Raw genomic sequence first — 19466 nt, 5'->3', positions numbered from 1 at the left:
ACAGGCCTGCCTTCCAAGAAAGTTCCTGAGGGCCTTTTTCAAACGAAATGTTTTTCCACCCTCCACCCATTGGTTGAGAGTCAAGGCCACCTGGAGCCCCTGTCACTGAGGGGAGCATGAGACATCCCTCCTCTACGTTACGGTGGGAAATGGCTGTGAGCCATCGAGGAGGATGATTTCAGAAGCATTCAGCTCAACCCAAGGATCTGGGTCCCAAGACAGAAGTAGCCAGGATTGCCCTCCCATCCTTGCAGTTTCTCAGTCTCCATGTTGACATCTGGGGACTTCTTTTCCCTTCAGTGTTAACTTTAGATTTCATCTGAAGCCAGCTAAGCTTCTCAGCAAAAGCAGCTTCACTTACCCTGTACCAAGGTGCCGCGGGTTGGCCAAGCGCTCCTTTTAAAACGATGTGTATTATGCTCCTGCCAGGCAGTGTGCTGAGCCTCTGATAAGCATTCTCAATTCTCATTTCATCAGCACAGCTCCCTATCGAGTAGATACTAGTTCTACACTGTCCCCATCTTGCAGATGAAGAAACAAGTTCACAGAGGTTGTGACTTCTCCAAGGTCACATACACGGCAGAGCCAATATGTGACTTCAGTCTTGTATGGGACAAAGCACTTAATTTTATCACGCTGCCTTCTTTTGGAGGCCAGAGCCTTCTGTGTGAGAGACCACTCTTTTCACCATGTCTCCACTCCCCCCCATAAACATACATCCCAACCAGCATATTGGAACCAGGCAGGTGACCCCATCCTCTAACACATGCTCAGCCCTGTGCTGGGATCTGTCCCTGTGGAGCCGCCTGCCCTCCAAACTCTTCCAGGTCCCTTCCACTCTCAGCTCAGTTGGTTATCCAGCTCAACTTAATCTTGCCTTCTTGTCCCAGGCCATCCTGAACTTTTGTGAGTTCCATCTCCGTTAGCACTTTATACGATGTTTTCTGTCCATAAGTTCTGCCTTTCAGCTAAGTGTTCAACCCCTTGAGCAGTGCTATTGCTATAACCAGCGTTCTGTCAGCCGCAGAGATGGCCCAGACGGACTCGCTGCCAGGCAGACAACGGGGATCCCTGCGAGCCCATCAAGGAGCGGGATGCTGGAAAGACAGGCAGTGGGTACCGGACACATTCAGCTTCAAATTCCAGGGATCAGCCACTTGGTTGGGATTCCAGGCTAAGCTCTTATCCCGGTGGAATCTGGGTATCATGCACAGCACATGGACACGGATAGCAAGGGGCAGGGGGACTGGAAACAGGGAGGAAACAGGGAAGGGCTTCGTCCTGGAGAATAAGATTAGAACCGTGATGTGAGGTCACATCAAGGCCTACATCAGAGATGACTGGGCCTTATATTGTGGGATGATAGGTCTCCAGGCCAGGCAAGATGTCCAGCTGTCATTAGATACCAGGGTGGCCCGGTAGCGTGATCAGCATGACTTATGAAATCAGACCTGCCTGTTGAATCCCCTTTCTACCACTAACCAGCTTACCTTTTGTAAGTCACTCAACTGCTGACATGCGCCATTCCTAGACGCATTAGTACATTGCCCAGCAGAGCGTAAATGCCCTTTCCGAAGGCTTGGAAAGCCAAGCTCATAAGATGACTTACATGTCCGGTGCAGTAGCCCTCAGATTACAGAGTGCTGTTAGTAGGTGCTACAAAAGAAGGTAGCGGTTAGAGCAGGGGGAGAGGAAGAGTTTCCGGAGCTAAATATGGTTGGAAAAGCTGGGTCAAACAAAATTAAATGGATATATCCTATAAGACTTCTCAGAATCTTTAATGTGCTCATGTTGTTGTGACTCTCCCAGAGGAGTCTATATTTTATGGCATCTTCCAGACTTAATGACCCAATAACCCTTTTATCAAGGAGCACCCTGAAAGACTTTGAACATGTTTGGGGAAACATTAGCCTAGCACAATGCCTGGCATTGTGAAGGCTTGTTAAATAATTTGAATGGTTGCAGGAAAACTTAACATTCAGTTATCTTGCAAAAGTTGTTTATGAACTTTCTCAAGGCAATCCAGTGCAGTGGTTAAAAGCTCGACTCTGGACCTGGTCCTCCTGGCTGTGTGGCCTTGGACAAGTTACTTGACCTCAGCTTCCTCTTCTGGATAAGAGGGAAGATGATACAGTATCCTCCTGGGAAGGTAGTTGTAAAGCTCTAATGAGTTAATAATACATTCGGTTAGAACAGTGCCTGGCACATTATAAGCATGATATGTTAGCTATTATTTTCCTAGATAGAATGAATTTTAGAGAAGCTTTCAAGAACAAATTATTGGCTGCTGTTGTGATGCTAGCTTACCATTTGTCCTACATAAAATCCCTCTTGCTCACACAAGAAGATTGATTAATAAACAGATGCCACTTAGAGTCACTATTCCATTTTAAAAAAATAAGTCATAGGACCTCAGACAGCTGTTTTGCCTCTATGGCAAAATCCTAATCTCAAATATAAGAGATTTGCTCTAATATTCTATTAGGCGAAGATTGAATATTCTTTTTTTCCAGAGGCACTTTATCTTTACCTAGAAATTATTTTCTGATTAATAAAACACAAATTAGGATAACTCATTTCACACAAGCACACACCACAAAAAATGTTTCCATATCAAAACACAGGTACCAATGCTGGATGAAATTAATTAGGTGGCGGGAAAAAAAGGAACAAAAGCTAAGAATTGAAATAATCTCACAGCCTAAAAAGTAATTCTATTCTTGCCACACATGGGAAGATTTTAAGGCGTTTTTCTGTTATAGATCTTAATGTTATACCTGAGAGGCTGGATTGGAATTATAAAACTTTTGAGGTGTAAGACATCAGAGAAATCTTTCTTATTTTGCAGCTGAGGAATCTGAGTCCCACAGAGAGACTGATATGGCTGAGGTCATTAGCTGGTTCTGGAGGACAGGCCTGGAACATAGATGTTCCAGAGTCTTGTCCAGCGCCCTGCAGCAGGCCTGATGGCACTCATGCAACCCCAGCAGAGCTGAGGCCAGGTCTTCGGTACTGAGTCTTTTGCAAAACCCAGAGTCACCCCCTTACGCCGAATTTGTTTAGAGCACATTTCAGTGTTGCGGGTTACAGTAGACCTCGACCTGGGCTCTGTTGCCTGGCTCCCACCCCCAGAGATTCTGATAGCTGAGTGCTATCAACTCAGCTGTCCGCATTTGGCATCGGGAGTTTTAAAAGGTATAGAGCCTGTTCCAGAGCATCCGTTTTCCTGAGGAGAGAAAACTGTATGAATCACAGATAAACTCCATTTTAACCTCCCTTGCGTTGTAGTTGGGAACTCTGAAGGACCAGCTGCTGTGCTAGTTATAAAAACATGAGTCATTGTGCACTTCGTGACGAGCTTGTGTTGAGAAGAGGGTGGGTTGGACCAGGTTGGATGTGAGGAAGGTGGGTGTGGGCAAGTTGGTCATCCAGTGCTAATTGAGCACCTACTATATCTGAGGCCCTGGATACCTAGAGATGAGAAGGCCTAGCCACCACTCTCACAGGGCTCGCAGCTGGGCTGGCTGGACACCACGGGGAAGCTGACACGGTGTATTTCCTTGCAACCAAAAGTACTCTGATTGAGACACTTATGTGAAGGCTCTGTGCAAAATAGTGCACGGTGACCAGTGGTCAGTCACCGCAAAGCCGCCCAGGTGCGGGCAGGTGTATAGTCCATGCGCCGCGGTGGTGAGAGCTGCTACAGTGGAGGCTCTGGAGCAGAGGCCCAGAAACAGACGTTTGAATGATTCAAACACCCTAAACCAACCACTTGCTCTTTCAAAGCCTGTGGCTCACGTTTACTTGGAACAACGAGCTGAAACAGGAAATTGATGAGCTCACGCTGCCCTTGCTCCTGTATTTCAGGCAGTGTTCTACTCTACATAGCAAGCCGCAGAGTCTCTCTTTCCACCCCGCCTGCAGCTATTTTCACAAGCTTTACCTCCTAGGAGCTCATCTTTCACCCAGTCTTGGAACCGGGGCTCCCCTTCCACGCTCCCCTCTTTGCACTTATCCCGTCTCTGATGTGCTCACATTCCAGACACATGAGAGCGATAATTGCACGGGCCTCCTGTCCGTTAGGCTCTGACCTGAGGTTTGGGTGCCTGCTCCTTCCTTTCACATTTGTGAATGGGGCTTTTATCATTCCTTTGGAACTGGAACTCTCTAGTAAGTTAGGGATTGTGTCAGGAAATTGTAAACACTCGGACCTCAGACAAGCCTGGGTAGTCAACGGCCAGGTAAATGACTGTGGCTAGTATGTGTGTGTACAATGTTTACAAAGCACTTGTGATGTCAGGCTAATTGAAATTGCAAAAATCTCCAGTCAGGAAGGAATTAATCCTATGTTATGGAGGAAAAACAGGTTTGGATAAATTATGCCCAAAGTCATAGAGCTACTAAGGGACAAAGCTGGACCTCAAACCCAGGCTTGGTTCCAAATCCATTTCCCTCCCCTTTCTGATCATGGTTGACCTTTTTTCTTTTTTTTTTTTTTTTGGCTGTGCTGCGAGGCTTATGGGATTTTAGTTCCCCCGACCAGGGATGGAACCCGGGCCCTTAGCAGTGAGAGCTCAGAGTCCTAACCACTGGACTGCCAGGTAATTCCCATGATCGACATTATTAATTAACTCTTTTCCTGTCCCTAGTTTGGGTTTTCAAGTAAGCAAGCACAATCTTTTCCTACATAAACACCCAGCATTTTGGCTGGAGAACCAACTGCAGGGCACTGAAACCGCATTGAGTGCTATCAACTCAGCTGTCCGCATATTCCAAGCAACTTGCCATGAGCTTCTAGAGAATATTACAAGTTACCATTTATGGAGTTTATTCCAGATGCCGGACCCTGTGATAATTCCTTTACGTACATTATCCCATTCATTCTCATACCAGCTCTCTAAGATCTCGAAGATCTTCCCACTTTGCAGATCAGGAAACTGAGGCTCAGTGAGGGTGAGATCCAAGACTGGCCCTTCACATAAGTCATGGGCCTCCTGCACTCTTCTCTCCCTGCACTGTCCCCAGCACTGGGCCGCAGCTCTGTTTCACCTGTCAGAGGTAACAAAAAATTACCTAGCCTCTGTCCTAGGAGGCTGGTAATTTCTCCCTTTATGGATACTCCAAAGGGGATTCCACAGGGGTCCAGTGAGGAATGGAAGAGAGGGGTGCAAGCTGGAGAGACCCCAAATGGTGCCGTTCACTGCACAGCTGCTAAGGGAGCTTTGATAGAAGGCCCCCAGCTGAGTCAGTCCCCCTGGCACAGCAATGCCATGAGGAATTTCGGCTCATTGGAGATAGAATGTGGTTCACCAGATCACTCCCATAAGACAAAGCACCTGTTTGTAATTTTTGCCTTTATCACATTCTGAGGTATCTGTGTTCTTGCCCTCCCAAAACTCCACTTCTTCCGACTTCAGTATGTCTGTAGGAGCCAAGAAACCCATTTGTCCTCGCGAAAGGGGACAGGCTGTCACAACCATGTGAAAATGGGTGGTCTTTATCCCTAACTCAGGACTAGGTCCCCAGGATGAGAAGTTTGTAAGGAAATCTTAGGTGATCAGTCTCCAGCAATCCCCTCTTCCCCAAGTGGTCACCTCAACTAAGCAGGAGATCTGGAATGGTTTCTCAGAGGATGGGTCCCAACCTTTGTCCAGTTTCCATCACAGGCCTATATGGGAAATCAGCAGCAGACTCCTGAGTCTGACGGGGAAATTTTTTATTTAGTGAAGATGACTTGAAGTGAACTGGTCCCCGTGAGCAGGTTTTTTCTGTGGTCCAGATCCTACAGGTAGCGATTTCTAAGCAAGAAGATCAGCACGGCAACAATTAGGCCAATCACAAATAAATCCCAGTATGGTCCAAGGGTATTGTCCAATTTCATCCATTTCCATCTCATGGTAAACTGCTGGCAAGAGACATTCTGTCAAAAATAAATCGAAGCCTCCCACTTCATTCAGAACCATCATCTACCTCCATCCCATCTCCCAAGAGTTGCTCACTGGAGTTTTCAGAGATTTTGGGGACGTATTTGAGACAAACTTACATTAAAAAACAGGATATCTCGAAACAAATGCACAGTTTCCAGTTTTGTGAGGGCAAAGAACACAGGTATGTGAGCGTCCGGACTTGTTTGAGCAGCCATATCATATAATCTCCTGGCCAAGCGAACGTCCTGGAAAGAGAAGAACAGCCCATACTCATTAGGTACAGATTCTTTGGGAGAAATTAAATGGAATCCATAGTTTGAAATACAGTAACTTATCTTTGGTAGGCTGAACAATCTTCCCCCATGGCCCCCACAAGATGCTCATGCCCTAATCCTTGGAACCTGTTAATATGTTACGTTACAATAGCAAAGCAAATTTTGCAAATGTGATTGAGGTTACAGACCTTAAGATAGGAAGATTGTCCTGGATGACCTGGTGGACTCAGTGTAATCACATGAGCCCTTAAACACTGAGTTTTCTCAGAGAGCAGAAGAGAAAGGCAGAGAGATGTGGCAGAGGAGAAGTCAGAGATTCTAGCGATGGGAAGGACTCAACTTGCCCTTGTGGAGGGGCCACGCAGACAGGAGAAGGAATGTGGACAGCCAGCAAGGAAATGGGGCCCTCAGTCCTATAAGCGCAAGAAACTGAATTTGGCCAACAACCTGAATAAGCTTGGAAGCAGGTTTTTCCCCAGAGCCCTCAGTAAGGAGCACAGCCTTTATTTCAGCCTGTGAGACCCTACAGAGAGGACCCGGTCAAGCTCACCTAGCTTTCTCACCTACAGAAACTGTGAGATACATGTGTGTGGTTTTAAGGCACTGAATTTGTGGTCTTTTGTTAGAGCAGCCATAGAAAACCAACACAGACTCCAAAGAGCTTTCTTGGATATCTCTGGACCAGACCTTAAGTATAATTCCAATTAAAGGGGCAGGAGAACAGACACTAACAGTACATCTCCCCAAACAAATGGCAATACAGATAGTGACTTCCTAGTACTCATCATACCTGAAGTTACGGGATTTGTTTATTCATTGTCTGTCTCCAGGTCCCTGAAGACAAGGGCTTGCACTGCCTGTTCACCCCTGAATTCCCAGTGCTTAATGAAGTGCTAAGCACATAGCAAGTCTTTGATAATACTTACCAAATGAGTGAATAAACGAGGAATGAGCGAATAAACTATTCTGGTCCTCAGGCTGGAATTTGATTCCATAAATAACGTACTATATTTTTAGGAACTTGTTTTTCCCCATTAAATTACGCCATGGTAGATCAAAAATCTTTCATTTTCACCTACTTACGGCTTGTTTTTGTTTGCTTTATATTTGCTTTGTTTTCCCAAACCGAGTAATGAAAAGGCTAAGTAGAATTGCTTTTAAAGGTTGAAGCACCCTAGGCCAGTGCCAGAATTATACTTTGCTTGGGTGCCTGTGGATTATTTTCAAAAGAAGGGGAAGAAGAGGGATTTTTCACAAATTGTGCTCATCCAGTATCTCTCTGTTTCTCCTCTCCATCTCCCAGACCCCCGTTACACAGGGTTCAAGAGTTGTGAATCCTTGAGGCCTCTGCTAAACCCATTTCTTGGGTGGTGTCCTCTCAGCTATGTTTTGCTTGTCATTTCTTAATTTTTTCCAAAGCTTCGTATTTGTTTGAGAAAGAGGAATAATGCTTGCTTAAAATAATTAAAATTCAGGAGACTGTTCCAAACAAATCTTCCTGGCAACAGAGAAAATGGATGTTATAAAAACTCTAAATGTGTCTCTGATTCCAACAAATTCAGAGGGTGTTCACTTGAAAGCACCCTACAGATCACAACAGTGGTGTTACCTCCACACGTGACAGGCATGTTAACTTGGATGGGACGTTCAAGGAGAGGCAACCTTTGTCGATATCTCATTCCTTCCTTCTTATTTGAGGCAGGCAAGAGTTATTAATTTATTTCTTGAGGCACAAACATCACAATTCAGTTGCTTAGCTTATAATGAAAAATAGCAGAGAAGTACCATTTAAAGTGGGATGAGCTGGCTCCCGGCCGAGGTGGCCTCACGATTCGCGATGGGGGTGGGGTGCGATAGGAAAGTCTTTCTTTAAAATTCGCAGAGAAAGAAAATCCTAAACCCTTCTGCCTAATTAGGGCAACCCATATAAAAGAAATTTTATTACTAGACTCTAGAAAAGACTGCTTGTTCTTTGATCCTACTTAGTAAAAAAAATCCAAACCATTCACACAAAGAAAATTCCCCGTGATAAATTGTGCTTTGATGATGGCTAGGGTTCATTATTTAAGTCCATTGCACATCCAGTCCACTTACATTTAACTTCTCTGTGGTACGTTTGGGTTTATTTTGCTTTAAATTCAGTGATTTAGGAGATTATATAAACCTATCTACAGACTTCTTAAGTGTTTCTGACTCTAATGTCAGGTGTGCCAAAGTACCGCCCTATGCTCACATGTTCAAAAGCTGCTTATAACTTAAAGATATAGAATTCTCCAGCAATAAAGGATCTGGTTTGTGAAAATTGTTCAGTTACATGACTCAGGAGTTTTCCAGCCCCGAATCTTTGGGTGTCATCAAAAATGTCTTATACTGGGACAGAGGTAGTTTTTTGAATAATTCATTCTTGTTTTCTTATTATAAATATGTTAATTAGAGGAAACTTTGAAAATACAGAGGTGAACAAACAAGGAAAAAACACCCACAATCTCACTGTACAGAGGTAACTACTGATATTTCATACACATCCTTCCAGCATTCCAGTGTTTTTGTATATATTCATACATACATACTTTTAATTTAGGAATTTTTCATTCTGTATGATACTTTGTCTTCTGTTTTCTTAAGTTAACGATATATTTCAAAAAATATACCATGTCCTAAGATATTCCTTTAGCCTATAATACTTTTATTTTTAATGGTTGTACAGTATTTCATAATAATGGCTAGTACTTATTAAATATTTACTGTGTGACATTCACCACTGTCGTTTACTTAAACCCTGTTACAATTCTGTAGGGCAGATGATATTATTAACTTCATTTTAAAGGTGAAGAAACTGAGGCGCTGAGAGGTTAAGTCACTTATCTAAATCCATATGACTTGTAAATGGCAGAGCTGAGATTCAAATCCAGAGAGTCTGCGTCTAGCCTGCTCACTTAGTCACTAGGCCATAAAGTACATAATGGAGTAGTATACCACCACACAATAGTTTATATAACATGTTCTCTATTTTGGAGTATTTTGGTTGTTTGTAGGGTTTTTTTCTAATAAATAAAGGTATACACACACAAATTTTTTTGCACATTTCTGATTATTTCATTAGATAATAGACATGTATTTCAAGAAAGGTTATGACCATTTCTAAGAGATGTATATTTTGTCCTGTCATATTTCCGAGGGGGCCATTTTAATGTCAAACTTTAGTTTGGCCTTTCCAGAAAATAATTCTATTCTGGTGTTTAAAGCTTCAGCTCTAACACTCCATAGGAGGTCAGACCAGACAAATGAAAAAAATAAAAATGCTTCGTGCCATAATTACTTTTATTTTTGACAGATCTACTTATAATTTATTCAGTAGATGTGGTTTTGTTTTCCCTGTAGGATCCAAAAAATGTGTTATTTAGTAGGTCTAACTATATATATTGAAACTCATTTCCTCTCACCTTTTTTCTTAATTTAGATAGATTTTCTAGTCAGTATCTTAAAACATACCTGCTTTCTTCCATTTTAAAAACAAAACAAAGGAAAAAAATGAAAACATAAAAAGAGCATCATGTGTGTCTTATACTCTATGTTACAAAAACATTTTAGAACAGAATCTGACAGTACTGATTCCTCTACCTGAATGGTTTCCTCTTTAACAAGTTTATAGTATTTCACTTGTGTGTGCATGCATGCACATCATTTTGGGCTTTCACTTTAGTTATGGACATGTCTCTTCCACAGTAGACTATGAACGCTTTGAAGGGTGTCTTGTTCTCAGATCCTTCTTGACACAAAACAAGGACTTGATAAATATTTGAGTAAATAAATGAATGAAGAAAAGCAAGGCATGTTACCATGGTAGTTTAGAAGCAGATGTCTTTTAAATCTAGGGCTTCATTGAAGGGTTCATAGAGGTGATGATACTGGAGCTATTCTTTGAAAAATGGATTGGTCTTCAATGGGCAAAAATGTGGGAGAAGATCATTCCAGCAAATGGGGTGATGTGACCTAAGGTCAGGAGGGTGCAGTTCAAGGTCTTGCGGGGAAAGGAAAAGCAGTCTAGAAGATATATAGGGAAATAGTGGCATATCAAGCCATTATTGTCAAGATGGATTAGGTCAGGGAGGGTTTGAATGCCAGGGTAAGAAGTCTGGACTTCATTAGGCAATAGAAAGTCAGTAAGATTCTTCTATTTTTGTGTTTGTTGGCTTGTATTTGTGTGCATGTGTGTGTGCATCTTTTGGGAGGAGTGTGGTGGAGGGGTAGCAGTACTAGAGTTATACTTTATCCAGAATAACCCAGTGGGGCTTCGTTAGCTGTATTGTGTGTTAACTAAAGTAATGCTAACATCTGCAACCAATAAACTCCCAAATTTCAATGGTTTAACACATTCAACAGTCAAGTGTGGATGTTTCTTGTTGGTGGTAAATCTTTGGTGGACAGAGCTTTCTCTGGCCACACAGTTCAAGGAAGAACACTAGAATGGGAGACCCCTGAGGATCCTTTACAACAAGTAGAAATTCTGGCCTGAACCGGGATAAGGCCAGAAGGAATGGGCAGGAGAGGATGGGCAACAGGTTTTTTTCATGGTTATTAAATTTTTGAAGGACTTCTGAATCAAGTATAAATTGAGAAGGAGTTTCATAACAAATTGTGAGCCGAGTGCTTATATTTCTAAATTAGTTCAGGTCATCTCTCAGTTTCTCCCTAGGTATTATTTTGTGTTCCCAAAACAATGGTACAGTCAGTCCTGGTCCACAGTTAAGTCAAGTGAGCTTAACTCAAGGGCGGAAACTGGGGAATGAGATGTTTCTCAGTGAAGCTATTGGGATAATTGACCTACATCACCCTAGTCCCAAATCCTTTCCTAAAGACGGATGAGAAAAATAATGACCCATATTTTTACACTGATTTACCAAGAGTCGATTTATACCTTACTTCCTTTTTCCAGGGGGCTTACATTCAGAGTTTACCAAAACTTTTTTTGATTCTCAGAGAAATCCTGGTAATGATGTTAGACTCACCTGTCCCACTGGTTTGCATGAGGTTTAACTAATAGAGAGGATTGCGAAGAGCCTTGCTGAAGACATGCATAACTACTCGATGTCTTGGGTGCTATGAAAGCCTGTTCTAACTGCTTTGCTTTCATTAACCATAAATGGAACAAGCTTTGAACTTTTAATTATCAGCATATTCATTTTAAAAATTAGAAGAGGTGATATCTCCTCATTAATTTGACTACAAGATAGCAAGATTAATAAACTTGGCCCCTGGGTAGTTGGTAATTATTTTACTAATTGCTAAACAAAAGAAATTAATAAAGACAAAGAGCAATGGCCCCTCATTAACTAAATTAACTAAATCTAAAATTCCCTCATTAACTAAATCTAAAATTCCCGTGTCCAGGTCTGAGGTTAAGCTCAGCCTCTTTCTTTTTCTATAGGTAGAGACTTTCTGTAGGAAAAAATTTATCTGTGACAGAGAGACTGATCAAAATGAACTACCCACGATTTAACAAGAACCCCGACCGAAAAGAACAGAAATGTGGCTAGAGAGAAACTTCAAAGTTTTTCTAGATGTATGAAATATATGTCTCGACAACTGCTTTTGGACATTGTGTAGAAAGTGCCTAGGAGAGAGCCAGCAGTGACTTGAAGGAGGAAAACTGAACACCCGACACAGTGGGCTGTGTAGTCGGCCTTGTGTCCTGAGAGGACAGCTCTCCCCACCCCAGGGAGTCACTGCTAAATGACCTCACTGTGAGGACAATGGGGCTGTTAAGTCCTTCTGGATTCATATGGGGGCAGGAGAGCTAATCTGAATTTAACCCATGGGGTGGGGTCACTTTTATCCTATACACACAATGCTCCTCTCACCAATATTGTTATGTTTTACATGGGGAATGATGAACAAAAGCTTTAATCCTCTTGAAGTCTTACTTAGCAATCGCTCACATTCTCTTCTGATCTAAAAAAGTCATTCCACACACTGTTTCACTACAAAGCCCTTTCACAAAGGCTTATTGGTTTTATCCTCAAAGCCTGGGGCAGGGCTTGTATCGCTGTTCTGTTTTACAGATGTGGATGACAGTTGGAGGGGAAGGGAGTGTGGCTTAATAACATCCAAAGGATCATCCACTCTAGCTATTCGAGCCAGTCCTGCCTGCCCCAATGTTATAAAACAGGAAGCTTGCACCTGCTAGGAATGGGGAAAACAGACTGCATTTGGATTTGACATTCTTTCTACTGCTTAGGGTTCTGGGGATGATGAAAAGTGATCCGTCAAGAGGCAGGCACAGGAGAGCACCCGAAGGCAGGGGTCTCTACCATTGGATTGTTGGCACCTGAATGAGAAGCTCTTGCAGCCGTGTGCACATGAGCAGTTGTCAGCTAGGAAATTCCCCACCAATAATTCCCAATTACTATCACAACTGGAAGGAAAAAGAAAGCATAGAAAATTCAGTAGTGCCGGGCCCAACTCTTTCCAGCAGCAATGTGGGGTCAGCCAGATCTGGGTTCGAATGATGGCTCCACCACCAATGAGCCCTGCAAACTCGGCCCTATGACTTAACCTGCACTGTGATTTCCTGACGCAAACAACAAGGACAATGATAGGATGCGTCTCATTGAGTGGTTATGTGACTTAAATGACATGGTATACATAACACGCCAACACCTGGCTGTCGTAATCACCTTTCCCACCCTGTCAGACCCTAATGCCATCTTCTGCCTTAATTACACTGACTGTCTGAAGGATCTACCCGCTATCACCTTGTAGTGTTAGCCCTATTAATGAATACGCCTCATCTCCTCAAGTCGGGTGTAGCCTTTGAAGGATGGAGATCTGTTTTCTTGGGCTTCTCTAGAGCATTCGGCATTATGTCATGTACACAGTGGGTGTTTCAAAAGACGTTTCTGGATTAATGCCACCTCTGTATCCAGCTCTGATCTCATTCTCACTTTCTCCTTATTACTGAGAGCTTGTGAGTCAATGGAAATTTTAATGGAAAAAGGCCTGTGGGTGGAAGGCAGTGGGGGCAGGGCCTACTAGTGTTGCTGGAAAAAGCATGAATTTACTATGAATCAAATTGGCCAAGACTAGATTTATTCTCCTCGTTAGTTCCATCCTTGGGCGTCATGGAGAAAATAAATTCTACCTCATAGGGTTATATCAGGATACATAAAATGTGTTGGCATGTGGGAGGGACTCAGCAAATATTAAGTCTTTTTCTCTACATTGATGACATCAATGAAATGTAAAACGTTATACATTTTCCTTCCTGTACAGCTGCCGTTACTAGGTTGGATTATTACCAGCACAATTACCTTTGCGATACCTAAACCATGTTCGTACATATAGGCCAGGTTGAACATGGCTTGTGCGCTGTGGTATTTCTTGGCTGCGATGCTGTAATGCGTGGCTGCTGTTTGATAGTCTTTCTTAGTCCCGTAGCCATAGTAATGGTAATCTCCAATTTTCACTCTAGCGAATGCATTGCCTGATAGAAATATTAGAAAGAGAAGGAGAATAATAACTCAAATGATTCATGTGTAGTTCCTAGTAAATCATTAGTATCAGCCTAATGATAATCTATATAAAAAAAGAAAAAAACACTCGGAATCCCAGAATCAGAATTAGATATGACACACAATGCTAGCTGTCTTTATTGTAGGATAACTCCCACAGTATAGTACAAATGTTCTTAAAGAATAAAAAATTATCAATTTTACCTTTTAGATTCATTTTTTGAAGGTAGGTCAATTCTTGGGAAACTGGATCCCACCCTTCCTTTTCTTAGCCTTCACTCCTGAAGCTCTGCTCTCCTGCATCACCAGTTTCTGCCCCTGTTCTAGTCCCATGAGTCATCCAAACACACTTTGGTATCTTCTATGAACAAAACCAAACCTTTATCCCATGGCATCTCCTTGTAACTACTCCCCATTTCTCTGTTCACTTCACACTCAGCCTTTTCAAAAGTGTGTTCTACACTCACTGTCTCCAAAGCTTCTCCTCCCACATACTCTTCAACCCACCCCACTCTGGCTGCTGCTCCCTCCTCCAAGAAACTGCTATTTTTAAGGTGGTCGATAACCTCCACGCAGCCAGATCCCCTGGTCACTTCTTGTCCTCATCTCACTGGACCACTAAGCAGCATTGGAATCACTGGTGCTGTCTGCCCACGCCCTTTCTTCTCTTGACTTCCCTCCTGCCTCAGAGGCCTGTCCTTTTCAAACTCTTGCCTGACTCCTCCTCTACCCAGCTTCTAAATGTTGGAATATCAAGGGCTCGTTACTGACTCCTTTTTCCCCAGCTCCTCTCCCTTCTTTTCTCTCCTCTCCTCCCTTCCCCTCCTCTCTCCTCCACTCTGCTCTATCTCAACTCTCTTTCCAGGTGACCTCATCTAGTTCCATGGCTCTATGTTTCCTATTTCTGAACTTGTATCTATATTCCATCTCTCTCTAAGCCCCAGATTCTTACAACTGCCTTCTTGACTTCTCTGCCTGGATCTCAGACTTAAAACATCCACTAGAGATTCTTAACTCCCTGCTACCCCTTCCCCCGAACAAAGTCATCAGTTCCTTTCCTCTATCAGTGCCAGCACCACCATTTTTCAGGCCATAAATCTAGGGGAATTATTCCCAGTTCTTTCCCCTCACTTTCATTATCAAATCCATCAGCAAATCCTGTTGGTTCTACCTTTAAAACACACCTGTTTCTCTCCAGCTCCTCCACCATCTAGTCTAAGCCTGGAATACTACAGCAGCCTCCAAAATGTGCTTTTAGCTACACTTTTCGATCTGTTCTCCACACAACAGCCAAGATGATCTTTTTCAAATGTAAAATCAAATCACGTTATTCCCTGTATTAAAACCCCCAAGCACTTCACTTTGCACTTGGAATAACATCCAGATTCCTTACCTGACCTACAAGTTGTGCCTTATCTGTCTTCTGCCTCCCTGGCTGGGCTTACCACATGTCACTTTCTCGGGATGCTCTAGCCTTCTTAATATTCCTTCAACACACCGAGCTCATTCTTGCCTCGGCATCCCTGCAGTAAGATTCTTCAAGCCCCTCTGCCTGGCATGTTTGCAGTTCCTCTGACTCATCATTCTGGTCTCACTGCAAACTTCGCTTCCCTTCCAGAGCCTTCTCTGACTACCTTGTCAGACTACATCCCAGTAGTTATCCATCCCATCTCCATGTTTTATTTCCTCACAGCATGTATCTCTCTTATCTTATTTGTTTACTAGTTTATTTTCTCTCTCTCTTTCATGAGAGAGAATTTTGAAGCTCTTGATCACTGATATAGTACCAGGATGAGAATGGTACTTGATGAATATTTATGGAATGAATGGATAGACAGGGTAGGAAACTTTTTAGAAAATGCTTCCCCCAGATGTTAAGTATTTTACAATCTTAGTTTCCAACAAACATGAAAATATTCAGGAGTAGAAAAAAATTCACGTGACTTTTTAAGATATGAGACTTCAGTCTTTTGAAGGCCACTTAGGGATGACCTCTAAGCGTCTCTTTGGGGCCCATGTAGGAGAATGCTCATGTAGGACATCCACTTCAGCTGTGGCTAACCCCGCTGGTACAGTCTAGGCTTACTTGGAAAAGGGGAAAGTACGCTGTGTGGTATGGTCTGATGTGTATCATTAAGAGCTATAGGACTCCTTCCAAGTTTTTCTTCCCATTTGGCCTAACGCAAAGCCTAACATTTTTTGGAATTGATTCCTTTGGGTTCTGAAGTTCTTTTAGTCTTCTGGAACCCTATACTAAAATGTAATACCATGAGCCGTCTTTAGTTTTCTTGGAGTAGAAGTAACGTTGTAAACTTCTTAAGCTGCAAAAGATATTAGTTGTCAGGGTTGGCTTCTCAGGTGCTTCAAAATGTACAGGTAGCTCGGGGTAAGACCTCATAGAAATGACGTCCAGGAGAGGGGCTCAGAGGGGCCTGCAGAGGCAAGAGACCCCTCGAGCTCTAAAGAGAAACCCACTCCATTTCTAATTTTGCCCAAAGCTATCTTCCTTTGACCCGAAGATTCCTTCTGCACCATAGCCACAAAAGAACAGGACTCTGCATTTTCAAGCTTTGCAAGCAGTAAAGCAGGACCCCTGAGGTCTCTAAGAATGAAATGTTGTGAACAAGCAGATTCTCCAGAGGATTCAGCTCCACCCTAATTAGGGGGCTGATGGGGGTGGGGGGCATGTGGCAATCCTGACAGGCTCCTAGGGGGTCACTAGACAGTGACCCTAGGGGGTCACTAGACAGTGGGAGGGATTTCCCTTCCAATTTCACAGTCACAGGCTGGTGGCTGAGTCCTTATGGTTCAGCACCCTCCTCACACTCCTGGAAGAAACATCACCAATGACAGATTGGAAACCTAACTTCCATTACTAGATTTCCTAAGCTTAAGACAGCCATTCAGCAACCACATCTTTGGGGACAATCATGCCTGACCTCTCTGGTGACACACAATTATTTTTAGTGGTCTGACAGTTTTATATTGGTGACTTCTGTTTAATATTAATGTCCTCTCGTTTTCAATGTCTCTTTTCCTTAGTGCAATTTCCACAGCATTTCCTGGCTTGGAATAAACCTGTACTTGTTACAATTCAGATGATTTGCCATAGCTGAGGGGTTGCTGGTGTTGTTTCCTTACTCCAAACATTTTAGAAAACAGAGACTTTTCTTGTTTTAGGGAATTTCTCACTAAAATCACACAGATGGCTTGCTGCTGCAGTACCAGCTCAGCTGGACCTGAGAAGGCACCACTGTGACTTTTGCTTCTGCCTCATATTAGCATCAGCTGAGAATTGTTTTTATCCCATTCAATTCTTATAGAAAAGGGATGATTCGGCCTTAGCCTGAGACAATTTTAAGAAATTTAATTGGAAGTAAAATTGCTCTCTTACCGTAAGAGAGCACCTCACATACCCAAATGCCAATAGTGACAGCTTTGCAGAATCTCTCTGCTATTAGTAATATAATTTTAGGGAAAGAATGGAATGAGACATAGTGATGCAAATGCCACCTGCCACTGCTTTCCCACCAGTGCTCCCTACGGCGGGGGGGAGGATCTTGCTAATTAATTCTTTTTTTCCCTTGATGCTACCATGCTAATGGTTATAATAGAGATCTGAAGCTTGTGGTAATCCTCAATGGGATATTCTAAAAGAAAAATCAAACAAGTCTTAGAGCCATAAGTAATTTAACCTATATAAACTCATTGAAACATAGGTCATATCTCTGATAAGTTTAGAAAAACTCAGCAAATGAGTGACTGAAGCCAGACCAAGAAAACTGATGTCTTGAGTAAAACTGCCATGTTTCAAACAACCGTTCTGGTGTCATGGAGACAGAGCCGTAGAAAAATTCCTATGGTTTGCTAAACTGGAGACCTTGAGAATAACAAAAGAAGTTCCTGGAAATGACCTCTAACCAAAGACTGACCCTAACATCAGTTTGAAATACCACCTGCTAGATATTCTGCACCTTTCTGCCTATGTGCCCAAGAACTCAGCCGGAGCAAATCAGATGCATAATAGTGGACAAGTAGTGCTCATTTTTATCTAAGTTCTGTACCTTGAGTGGCAGCTCGATTCCATAGGAGAAGTGCCATTGGATACATCTTCTCTTTTTCAAGGATTTTAGCTTTTTCTAAAAAAAAAAAAAAGGAGACATTCCATTAGGAAGGCTTAAAATACCCCTACAGTAAAGTCATATATGCATATGTATGATTGGGGAATTGCAGAGAATTTTAACGTATCTTACTAGATTCCAAAATGAATGCTGAATTGCTTTGAGCTACTTCATAACCCATTTCTGCAAGTAGTGCATATTGAACAAGAGAAGAATCTATATCGCCATTCTTATAGGCAAAGTATGCTGTCAGGAATTTCTCAGCCCAGTGGCCTAGTTCACAGACACCTTTATAAAGCTGTATATACAAAGAGAAATCAAGCAGACTAGTTAGCCAACACACTTCATTCCAGGTAAACGATAAATAACCTCAGTCTTCAGTTCCTGCTGGCTGGTCAGGCAAGGATTTTAGGTCTAAAGCATGGCTTTTGAAAATTGTTTAGGGTGAGGTGTTAATACCTTTCACAGGCATGAAGATTACAGGTGTGTATTTTTTTTTTTTTTTTTGTCTTGAGCTTACACTTCCTGAAGCTTGTTTTAAATATGTGTAAATGAACTTTTCTGACTTGGGGGCTATTTGGCAGGACAACAGAATGTAACGACTTCTGTTTTTTAATAAAAGGGATTTTCTGGACGCTGCTGCCCTGGGAGGGTGCGTTATAAGGCTGCAGCTGATGTGGAGAAGAGAGAATGAAGGGAAGACAGTGCCTGAGGGTGTAGGTGACATAACCGTGAGGGAGGTGTGCAGAACTCTGTGGGGACAACAGGCAACTTAGTTGAATAGCCCTTGTGTAACCAAAAGAGGTTAACCATACATAATTCATTAGGAATCGGCAAAGGAGCAAATCTAAAGATAGATTATTAGCTGGCAGGTTTTGAAACGAATTTCAGAGGGGCCAGGTTGCAACAGGAAGGTATTTATATTGGTGCAGGGGAAGTGTTTCATAAATCAATGAAGGACATTAAGGTCCTAAAAGCCTTCTTTTGAAAACTGCATCACGATCCCAGGCTGAAAGAATTCACTTTCTCAATTGTCATCCAAATCATCAGAAAAACCTAAGGACCTGGCTTTCTGGGAAGAAGTGAGCTACGTTTTCTAGGCTAAATCAAGCCTTTCATGTCCCAAGTCACAACTCCCAATCCTACTAGAAGTGCCAAATTGCCCTGGAGATTTGATTGAAAGCTGAAACAGAGCTCCATAACTGAATTCGGAGGCGAGCTCTGAACTCGATGAAAAGCCAGATGCAAGACAGGAGGGATCATTTCTCTTCCTCCCTTTCCGAGTCTGAGTTACATCACTGCTTTTCCTCCCTGGCAAATGTCAGTGTCCACATTGTCAGCTGGAAGAAACAAGATAATATCTATAAAATCAAAGACACCAACAATCTAAGGACAGTATCACCTCCTCTCTGTGATAAATGAAAAGTGCTTTAGAAATAGCCCGTGATTTACCTCCACAGCAGTTCTGCACGATCTTAACACTCCTGTTCCTGTGGCGTACATCTTGGCCAGGTAATAAATGGCGAGGGGCTGCCCACTCTGAGATGCCAAGTAAAAATATTTGAAGGCAAGTTTATAATCCTTCCATACTCCAGAGCCAGCTGAAAATTAAAATTATTTTGAGCCACCCCT

General features: G+C 42.6%; 1 protein-coding gene across 3 annotated transcripts in view; it reads right to left on the bottom strand.

Annotated features, from left to right (window-relative positions):
- Window positions 1-5706: 5706 nt before the first annotated feature.
- Window positions 5707-19466, bottom strand: part of SEL1L2 (SEL1L2 adaptor subunit of SYVN1 ubiquitin ligase) — a 99298-nt gene continuing 85538 nt past the window's right edge. Inside the window, exons 15-20 of one of the 3 annotated variants that reach the window (XM_027118337.1) lie at window positions 19287-19435; window positions 17967-18132; window positions 17778-17852; window positions 13513-13685; window positions 6044-6172; window positions 5707-5902 (exon numbers count right to left, since the gene is read on the bottom strand). In XM_027118337.1, the coding sequence (XP_026974138.1) occupies window positions 5783-5902; window positions 6044-6172; window positions 13513-13685; window positions 17778-17852; window positions 17967-18132; window positions 19287-19435 (812 nt within the window). In that variant the 3' untranslated portion in view covers window positions 5707-5782. Of the gene's footprint in view, window positions 5906-6043; window positions 6173-13512; window positions 13686-17777; window positions 17853-17966; window positions 18133-19286; window positions 19436-19466 lie in introns of all 3 variants that reach the window. The other 2 variants (XM_027118338.1, XM_027118339.1) reach the window with 2 other exon arrangements.

Source organism: Aethalodelphis obliquidens, unplaced genomic scaffold, assembly GCF_003676395.1.
Source record: "Aethalodelphis obliquidens isolate GAN/ISIS:26980383/991018 unplaced genomic scaffold, ASM367639v1 scaffold18, whole genome shotgun sequence".
Taxonomy (NCBI): Eukaryota; Metazoa; Chordata; class Mammalia; order Artiodactyla; family Delphinidae; genus Aethalodelphis; species Aethalodelphis obliquidens.
The sequence above is the reverse complement of the archived record's forward strand: the minus strand, read 5'-3'. Positions and strand labels throughout refer to the sequence as shown.